Source organism: Epinephelus fuscoguttatus, linkage group LG5 (genome assembly GCF_011397635.1).
Source record: "Epinephelus fuscoguttatus linkage group LG5, E.fuscoguttatus.final_Chr_v1".
Classification (NCBI taxonomy): Eukaryota; Metazoa; Chordata; class Actinopteri; order Perciformes; family Serranidae; genus Epinephelus; species Epinephelus fuscoguttatus.
In genome coordinates, this window is record NC_064756.1 from 13001036 (window position 1) to 13011267 (window position 10232).

General features: G+C 43.9%; 1 protein-coding gene across 2 annotated transcripts in view; it reads right to left on the reverse strand.

Moving 5' to 3' along the window:
* Nucleotides 1–10162, reverse strand: part of atm (ATM serine/threonine kinase) — a 31419-nt gene extending 21257 nt beyond the window's left edge. Inside the window, exons 1-23 of one of the 2 annotated variants that reach the window (XM_049575915.1) lie at nt 10028–10162; nt 9596–9732; nt 9182–9300; nt 8554–8699; nt 8219–8383; nt 7896–8061; nt 7556–7794; nt 6776–6945; nt 6432–6610; nt 5927–6298; nt 5630–5833; nt 5246–5347; nt 4886–5120; nt 4653–4784; nt 3562–3687; nt 3351–3440; nt 3078–3264; nt 2751–2944; nt 2586–2665; nt 2327–2482; nt 1985–2060; nt 1468–1610; nt 1227–1344 (exon numbers count right to left, since the gene is read on the reverse strand). In XM_049575915.1, coding sequence (XP_049431872.1) covers nt 1227–1344; nt 1468–1610; nt 1985–2060; nt 2327–2482; nt 2586–2665; nt 2751–2944; nt 3078–3264; nt 3351–3440; nt 3562–3687; nt 4653–4784; nt 4886–5120; nt 5246–5347; nt 5630–5833; nt 5927–6298; nt 6432–6610; nt 6776–6945; nt 7556–7794; nt 7896–8061; nt 8219–8383; nt 8554–8699; nt 9182–9300; nt 9596–9667 — 3471 coding nt within the window. In that variant the 5' untranslated portion in view covers nt 9668–9732; nt 10028–10162. Of the gene's footprint in view, nt 1–1217; nt 1345–1467; nt 1611–1984; nt 2061–2326; nt 2483–2585; nt 2666–2750; nt 2945–3077; nt 3265–3350; nt 3441–3561; nt 3688–4652; nt 4785–4885; nt 5121–5245; nt 5348–5629; nt 5834–5926; nt 6299–6431; nt 6611–6775; nt 6946–7555; nt 7795–7895; nt 8062–8218; nt 8384–8553; nt 8700–9181; nt 9301–9595; nt 9733–10027 lie in introns of both variants that reach the window. The other variant, XM_049575914.1, reaches the window with a different exon arrangement.
* Between the last annotated feature and the right edge of the window lie 70 nt (nt 10163–10232).

Consider the following 10232-nt stretch of genomic DNA (forward strand, 5'->3'; position numbering starts at 1 on the left):
CAATATGGTCAACTATTCCTGATTCAGTGTTTCCTCTAGGATTTTTTTCAGCAGCAGGAGTGGCAGGGGGAGGGAGTGAGAGACATCCCTTGGCCGAATACCGAGTACCTAATACCGAATGCTGTTTTTTTAGTTTTTGCAGATGAACCCCCTCCAAATTAGTGTTGTCATGGTACCAAAATTGGGACCCACGGTACGATACCAGTGAAAGTATCACGGTTCTGAGTAGTATCACGATACCACAGCAAAAATGAGGCAGATGTTCTTTTGTCATTTATAAAAAGATAAATCACTTTTCTATAATACATCAATGATATTTCAATGGAATAAATTACTTATTGACTTATTCATACTTCAAAAACAGCATCAATAAGTGATTAACATAGGAGGGATCAAAATAAAATAAATAAATGAAATAAGAATCAACAGCCACCCTCCTCCCCTGACAAGTCCCTTCATAAGTAAAGAACAGTCCCTAAAGTGCGGTGAGGTTTGTGGGCCGTGAACGGCTCGTTTCTCCTCTGATACGCCACATACTGTGTGCCGCCATGGCTCGGCTGTTCAGGTACTTTTGGGCAGTCATGACACCAAGTTATTCACCTGAAGCCGGACTTCTCCGTCGCCGGTAAGCCATTATCATGCGCCGCCGTATTTGACAGGAATACGTCCTGTCCGTGTCTGTGACCCCTGTTCAACCCACAACCAGCGGGATTCGCCATTTCGTTTCTGCTGCTGGTTGAAATCTGTACTCACACAGCGTGCTGAATGATTTATTTTGCCCGCACAAAACTATTTTTAGTCGTAAATGTGAGTGCAGTGACGGACAGAGTAAAATATTGCCACAGTGCCGACATTTTACTCTGTCCGTCACCGCACGCTGTTTGATTACATTATCAAAACACGCCGCTATTATTCGGCCTTGCTTTTCACTTATTCCACCGAATACCGAATGTGTTTTTTTGCGATATTCGGCCGAATATATTCGGTGCATCCCTAAATAGGAGCCTTCCCCCACTCCCCCCCGCCCCTCACCGCTGCTCTCCTCACTACACTGTCTGCTGTGCCGTACAAGTGCACAGATGTCTCAGAGCAATGGTGGTGCATTTGCAAAATAAATGTTTTGAAGGAGCAGCAACAGTGGCAATAATTTAGCAGCGGCGGCACACCTCTGCTAAATGAATGTAGCGGAAACACTGCTGATTTATGATAGCACCTACTGCACTCACTGGGAGCTTCATTCCTTCCTGAGCCTTCAGGTAAACGTTCTCAAAAGCTGCCTGCTGGTGTTTCAGCGGCAGCATCTTCCTATTATCTGGATGCTCTGGTCTCATCTCCAGAAACAACCTGGAGGCACAGGAGGATAATGGTGACAATCAGACAATCATACAATCAGATGACATCTTTTGTAATGTACATCTTTCTATAAAATGTATCCTGATTCACTATCAGCCTCTGGCTAAAGCTTACCTTTCAACTGACATGGCTACCAGCATGCGGACCTGGTGGTGGGCATCTGCGAGGTGAGATGGAAGAATGACAGACACCGGGCGATCTTCCTCACTGTCAGTCCCTCTGATACTTAAGACAGCCCAGTTACAACACGGGTCGGCCTGTTGGAGGGGAGAGATGCCAGAAAGACAATAAAAAGTGTTAACCGAAAAAATATACTGACATTAAACTGAAATATAAAGAGAATATACAGAATAGTTGAGAAGAGGGTGAAACTTTGTGGACCATCTTCCAGTCTTAGTGTTTGGGCATTGATCAGAAGTGGTCTTAAACAATTTTGGCACATCAAATACTGAAAGCAGCTTTAACATTTTGAATCAAAAACGCACCAGTCAATAAATAAGCCAGTTTTCTTCGCAGTCAAACACATAAACAAAGTGTCTGGCTTATTTCATTCATTCAGAACAAGATATTTAAAATACAGAAATGCTATATTTCATGCAGATGTACTCCCTAAACTTCTGTGAGAGCTCACCTCCAGCAGGGCAACCAGACATCGCACTAGAGCAACTCGTACCGATGCAATGCACTTCCCTGTTTGGCTCAGGAAACTGAAACACAGCATAGTGATTGAGTTAATATCAGAGACAGTGATTCATGTTCAAAGTCTAAAAGTGTAGCCATCCCTTCAAAATTAAATTACAAATAACAAAAGGAATTTGCTTTCCTGTGATGACCAGCGGAGGCACATTTTACACTTGATCATTCTCCTTCAAAGACTGAAAGCTCCTTGCCACAGACAGATTCTTCATTTTAGGACCTAATCTCTTACAGACCGACCCTACATCTGCTCATGATGTAAACATATGCTGCTAACCAGAATCCAGACACCACTTGTAGCAGAGATCCCTGAACATGTCTCATCTCCTCCGGCATGTGGTGGGTTTTCCCGAGGCTCATGATGGAGGGTAACAAACCCAGCAGCACAGCAGCGCACATCTCTTGGTCCTGACGGTACAGAGAACACAGGTCCCTGTAAAGACAGCACAACAAACAAGTGAGAACATTACAACATTTTGCTTTATGAAGACAGAAATTAATGCAGTACATAAAAAAAAAAAAAAAGATTTCAGTACGCTAGAGGATAAAGCAGTGAGTCGAATTCCTCCGGAGACAGCGAGTCCTCAGTGGGAAGCTTCTTCAACAGGACAAGATACTGGAAGAGAAGCAGATATTAAAGTTCATCAGCTGAATCATCATTGCAACTGAAACCATGACTCTCCAGAGCAGCTGCTACCGACCATGTTGAGGTGCAGGGCTTTGCTGAAGTCCATCTGCTTGGCCAGCAGCAGCAGCCGGCGCCGCACCTCCTCAGGTTTGAAAAGCAGACCATGGACGGGCTGGATGGAGCCGCACTCACACAGGAACTCCAAGACTGCGAGGAGAGCCAGGTCCTGCTGGGCCAGATGATCGTCTGTTAACAGACTTTTTGCACCTGATGGAAGACAGAACAGTGATGCGTTTAACCTGTTGTCCACTGACAAGATGATCAGATATCAACATCATCTATCCAACATACAATTGATGATTTACGCTGATTTACAGAGCAGGTGGTGATCCCTTCTTACCTGGCCCACAGGAGGTGTCATTGTTGTCTCCCTTCTGTCTTTGGGTCCCATTGCCACTGCTGTGAGACTCTTCGCCATCTTCAAACAGGTCCACGTTGTCCCCTTGTTGAGTTCTGGTCACGTCCCAGTCATCATCCATGTGATCGTCTTCATCCACAACACCGGCTCTCTTAGAAACACTGCTTAACTGAAGATGTGAGGAAATTAGATTAAATCAGCGTGCTGGCCCTCTGTTCTTAAGGTGAAGGTTTACAGTATACATATGTCACTTACTGACACTTTGCAGATCTCGGCCAGTTCAGTGAGGAGACTGGCTGGCAGAATCATAATGAACAGACTGGAGGAGACAGGACAAACATGATCCTGCAGGAGAAAGGACAAAAGATTTACTTAAAAAAAAAAAGCTCATTGAATTGTTCAGACTTATCTTAATGCTGTATTATTTCAGCATTAGCCATACTGTCATGATGAAAGCCTTTGTCACCTTGTTTTTTCTGCTGGCTGACTGTGTGCACAGCTTCATGACAGATCTCAGGGTGCTCATGGTTCCTTCCTCTGTCATCTTCACTTTCACACTGGAAATAAAACCGCTGAAGTCCTGGGCCAGGGTCTGGTAACAAAAAAAAACACACCAAGAAACTTTAAAGTTAACTGTCCGACAACATCATGGAAAGGATCTCCACAGAGATAGACCTTTTGGTTTAAGAGTAAGATTCTTTTTGTTTAACCAGAAATAGCCCCAAAAAAATAATCGCCAAACCAACCAGACTCCATTTAAATAATCAGTCATTTCAGAATGAATATAGTTAGCATATTTTCACATCTAACTGGGTGAATTAAGGGTTTATTTAAACCAAACCAGAATTGGTGACTGTTGGAACAGGGGAAAGACGAACTAAGATGGCTTTTGTGGTTTTTATTTTGTTTCTGGTGACTTTGAATGAAGTGTGAATTACCTGGATAAAATTACTGTTTATTTAAATGGAGTCTGGTGGGCTTGGCAATGGCAATTTTGAGGCGGTTTCTGGTTAAAAAAAAAAGGAATCTTCCTCTTTAATAAAAAGGTCTATCTCTGTAGGGAACATCTCCATAATGTTGTCAGACATTTATAATAATAATCTTTGCTTGTCAGGTGCAATAACAAGTACTTTTAATGGACATACATGGATGGTGCACAATTGCCCTGAGTGGTTAGATTGCAGCCAGTTTTGTCACTGCCATTTGCAGCAGTCATACTCAATATTGGACCAGTTTCAATAACTGTTGTTCCCAGAAGTCAATTGGACACAAAGCCAAGGAAAAAGGGGTTCAGGTTGAAAAAACTGAGCTTACCCTTTAAATTCTTCCACGCTTTGAGGTAATGTTTTTTTTCAAACCCCTTTTATTGGGTTTTACAGGATTATACATTTGTTTCAAAAACAATTACAATAACCTTTTACAGTGTGCCATCAGGGAACACATAGGCTACGTATATTTTTTATATAGAAGTGGGTGACGTTATGTTTTTAATGTTTAATAGGCCGGGATATTTAATCACCGTTGGATGGAATGAAAATGCATGCATCTGAATGATACCTTGGCTTTAGTGAAGAGCTTTGAGCGGCACGCCTCCTCCTCGGTCAGAAACCCAGTGGACACGTAACCTGCTAGAACACCAGTCAGCAGACTGAAACAGCGCACCAGACACTCCGGAGGGGTGGACTGAGACTGTGGCGGGGGGGGGGGTCAGAATAAATACAGTGTTTGTTACAGTGACGAGTTCAGAGACACATAAACACATAAACACACAAGTATTAACTTCCACTCACATCAGGAGAGTAGCAGTTGAGCAGGGTGTCAGCCACACAAAGCAGGGACTGCTCCAACTTTTGTCTGAGGCAGGGGACGGCAGCGAATTGGCCATCGGTCGAAGCCGTTGTTGCTGCCTCGTCAGTCTCTTGCTTCGGTGAAGGCAGCGTGTTGAAGCTGAACTGTAAATACAGCCTCTCGATCTCTTCCAGGTTGTCTTTGGCATTGGATGAGGTTTGTTCTTGAAAAAAGGCACTTTAAAAACAAATAGTTACAGATTAATATGTGGACTGTACAAAAAAAAGGTGCAGGGTGGTAGATTCGTCATCATATCAGTGATTTTGATACTCAGTGTGTGAAACCAGGATCATCTCCCTCACCTTTCCACTCCTTCAGTCCCCAGCAGAAACTTCAGGCCTGTTCTCGTGTCTTTCAAGGTCAGGGAGACCAGGATGTTCGCTATTAGATTGTGAGGAAAGTCTCTGCACACAAGATCAGGATAGAGCATCAGTTTAAAGGTCTTTATCTTAAAAGTGAAGACAAAATATATGCATCTTACCAAAGTGAAAAGTTAAAAAAGTAAAGAGTAATCCATGTGTGCATCCCGTGGGAAACACCAGTCTGTAACTGGAGCTGCCCATCAGTTAAACATGAAAGCAGATAGTCTTCAAATATTACATTTTACATCCTTAAAAAAAGCAGGTACTGAACCAGGATTAAATTATCTACAGTTAAGACACAGTTAACATGGAAAACCAACACACCTGCAAATGATGGGATGAGGCCTGGAGTTATCCTCCATCTCATCGCTCTGGTCGGTCATCAGCAGCCAGGCTATGAGAGTCTCCTTCAGGTTTGGTGACGCAGATCCCTCTGTGACTCCCATATGGTCCCAGCCTGAGCTTGAGATGATACTTTTAGGGACTGGACACGTGAGCAGGGCCTGGGCTAGACAGAGAGCAGCACCCCTGTGGGTAGAGAGAAAAAAGGGCTGCTAAATGCAAACACACACATTAACAGTATTAACAAATCAACTGTTAGACATTGAGAAATAAACTCACTGAGACAGTTTACAAGCTGATCCAGAGAAGAGCTTCCAAAATTCTCTGTCCATATTGATCAGTCCGCTATGGACAATAGAGCTCAGCAGGTCCAGGCTGAGGGCCTCTGTCTGGGGTGAGCTGACTCCTCGCAGTGCCAGGGCCCACACCCGACCCCACAGCCGGGTCAGCTCCGGCCTGTGGACTTGGGCCCTTTCCGGGTAGCGGGCCTGGCACCAAGCCACCTCCCTCAGACAGCGTAGCACGTACGGCCCCCTCTCTCCTTTCCGCTGCTCTGCCAGGAGCTGGTACAACACTGACAGCAGCGGGACCAGCTCCTGGCCGGGCATCATGGACGGGTACTTAGAGGAGAGCACTGCGGTGATCTGCAGCCTGAGGGGAGAAAAGAGGGTTTGAATATCTTAACATGATCATGATGTGTTTTTCTACCACAAAGTAAAATCAATGTTTTTAAGCGACCGCACTCAGTATGTAGTTTGTATTAAGTGCATTGTGATTTTCATACCATGGTATAACATCAAAGTCATTATGCTGAGGCTGCAGATGGTCCCGGAGGACCTCCCAACCCAGTTCAATGCGCCGTCGCTTGCTTGCTGCTCCGTGGGTTGGACTACCCATATAGGTGGCTCTGAGGGAGGCCTGGGTCACCTCCACAACATGGGTGTCATTGTCATCACTGAACAGCTACGTGCAAGAAACACAATAAGATTAGGAAAATGATTTTATTAAGACAGATGTGCAGATCCACATAAGCTAAACTGCTCACATTAGTTTTATAATGGCATAAACATTTACATCAAATGAAACTGTGATTTTCTATATGCATACTTGAGCCTGGATCTGTATTACCTGGTGGCAGATGTCAGCTGTGAGCTCAATGAGGTTGTCTTTGACAGCTATGTGTCGTGTCCCGGTGATGTACTTCCCTCTGCTGCCTATATGGCTAATTTCTCTGATTAGGGCGTCGTACAGGTTGTATAGCAGACTCCGCCATTTGGTCCAGTCCTCAGCATGAGCACCTGAAATATTAGAGAGTGAGAGAACAACTAGTTAATGGTCAATTCGGAAGCAAACCCCAAGTTCAGCGACTGATTTTCAACAATTTCATGGTATAAAATTGTATTTTTATGGTGTTTTAGTTGATGAAATTTGTCAATTGATCTCCTTGAAATCTTTCCTTGGTGGTGCAATTTGAACTTTAAAAATTAAGTTATTCACATTTCTTTCTCCATTGCTTGGAAGAATCAAATGGAAAATGGTAAATGGACGTACACTTGTATAGCACTTTTCTAGCCTTCCAACCACTCACAGCGCTTTTACACTACGTCATATTCCCCCTCTCACACACACATTCACACACAGGTGGCTGAGGCTACCATACAAGGTGCCACCTGCTACTCAGTAACTATTTACACCCACTCATACACCAATGGAACAGCCATCAGGGGCAATTTGGGGTTCAGTATCTTGCCCAAGGATACTCTACCTCTGAGCCACAGCCGCCCCAAATCAGTGGAGCTGTATATGGAACTATGCACAACCCTCAATAAAGCATATCTACCATACAAAGACAACCAAAGGTGTCACCACCACTTGAAATAAAAAATTGTTTTGGAAAGATCACTCTACCTGTATCTGGTGTCTTGGCTCCTTTGGGGTGGTGGACACTAATCTGCAGGTGTAAGAACTCCACAATCTCCTCTTTAAGAGCCGCACTGGGCCTCATGTCCGCCCAGACATACAGGATAGAAGGCAGAAGCTCCTCTCCCAGGTGACACACCCTCATCCGACAGTTCATGGCCGCGGATCTCGAGAAGATATTGAGAGCTGAGACGAGGTGCTCCAAAACAGTCAAGTGTTTCTCCTGCCTGACAGGGTCAGAGGATTTTGGAAAAGAAAACAATAAGTGCATCTATCTAATCAGCTGAGGGACATTAATTCAATTTAAAACACTGATAAAAGTCTTCACCTTGCATTTAGAAGTGCTTTGGAGAAGAAGCTGAACAGAGAGTTGTTGAATCCATCCGTCTGCATGCAGCAGCCTTGCACCACCGTGTGGATCACTCTGCTCACCAAAACACGATTGATGGACTTGGATGAAGTGTTGAACAAGTTGCAGTACAAGTCCAAAAGATCTGAGAATAATAAATACAAACAAAAGGGATTCAGTGAACTGAAGTCGATATTACAATATCAGACTACAGTAATAAGGCTCATAATGCAAAGAGACAAATAAGATTAGTGTGAAATTTAATTTATTAATATGTGTAATTAGATAATTATAACACTGACTGTGCCACTGCTGTGGAGGGATGTCACACCAGTACTTGCGAACAGAGAGGATGTCCTTCACTAGGAGGCTGCTGTAGTCTTCTCCATAGGCTGAACAGCTGTATGAATTCTTCAGGACGTCCATCACATGTTTCAGCATCTCACTGCACTTTAGACGAGGCCCACCTGCAGAGAGACAGAGAGACAGCTGCTCAGAATCTCTGCTGTTTTCTACTGCGATGAAATAACGAAAGCAAATATTGGAATATATGTAGAGCAAAACATCCCTTAGTGTATTATGACACATAAATTGTATTGTAACCTACAACTGGATCTCACACTGACAGTTTCCTTACGTTTGTTTGCGTAGCGAATAAAGTATTTGATCAAGCTGCACAATTCTGCCATCTTCTTCTGCCGTGTGGCCAGTGTGGATGCAGTGACATTGGATTTACATGACTGCATGTTTTCTGTCTCCTTCTGGACGTAACGCTGCAGAAATCTGACATGGGGGTAAAAAACAGAAAAGGAAGTGTTTAACTATCAAGGCCTTTGACAGATGTCTGAATCTGACACACCAAAACTCTTGCAAAAGTACAATTTACAGATATCTTGCAAAACATGGAATGAGGACAGATTATTGTGGGACAAGTTGGAATAAGTCAGCAATTCTAAAATATTACAAGCCATCATATTTACTGTGTTAAGTACAGCTGGTTCAGTTTCTATTTGGTTGCTGGCCACAAAGGTTCCCAGAAGTCAGCAGGTACTCATTAGTGAGTGATGCAAAGAAACAAAAGTGAAACTAAACTGATAAGTTGGAAACAAACTAGGCCTGTTGTCTTGGCAGGAAAGGCACAAAAAGTATAAAACCAAGTGTGCAAGATTAAGTAAAGATTTGCAAGAAGCAAGACATGACTGATAGTATACTAGATAACATAGTAAGCATTTTGTTGCATGCGCATGTACAAAAAGTCAGATTACCTGAATACAGCATCCCATGTGAGTAGACTGGAGGCTTTAGCTTTAGATCCTGAGGTACGATCCAACTCCTGCACAACTTCTGGACTTCGAAGGAGCCGTCTGAAGCGCTCGGCTTCTTTCTGCAAGCATGAAGAGAAGACACAACTGTCAAAGTGGAGGATTTATGAAGAAAAAGATATACTTTATGAATCCCCAGAGTGAGGGGTACCTCAGCAGTGCCCAGGAGGCGAACTGGCACCTCTCCAGCAACCAGTCAATGCTCCATACCTGGTTTGGACAGGGACTTGAGCTGGTGACCCCCCCGGTTCCCACCAATATACTATACTCACTTGGCTACAGTGAGGCTGAAAAATGCTTGGTGCAATTATATCTCATTTTATTGTTTCCATGCAGTTTCCATGTAGGTGTGATTACCTTCCTCTCTGTAGCTTTGTCATTCTCCAGCCCTTTGCAGCAGACCAGGAGATCATGAAGAGCCAGACTCATTGTGCTTCACAGTGGATGAGGAGCAGCTTTTATCAGTGTAGAGTGGGCTGTTTTATCCTCCAGGACTGCATGTTGACAGGAGATGTTGTTGTTATTCATCCATAGCATGCATACAATACAATGACTCTGCAGAGCTGTCTTCTCAAAGCACGCCTGACAGACTATGAACTAACGTTATTAACTAGTATAAACTATACATTAAGAGAGTTTTAGTTGCAACTTGCTAATCTAAACACAACAAATCCCTCCGTATTCAGCCTGGCCTTGTAGACGAGCTACTTTAGCATCACAACGTTGCAAAACTGGCTTCAAACTTCATACACACACACCCATTCAAATGTTCTCAGTCAAATCACTGACCTCTGATGGCTGCACTGACTGTAGACACGGAGCTGTCACACATGCAGGTGTGGATGTTAACTCATGTGGTGCATAACAGGAGTAGCCTGCTGCTCAGCTCCTGACATGTTGCCGTGCGTTGATACGCACGTACACGTAGCCCACGCAGGAAATTCCCGCCCCGACTTCAGGCTTCAGCACCTCAGAGGCTACATCACTTCCTGGT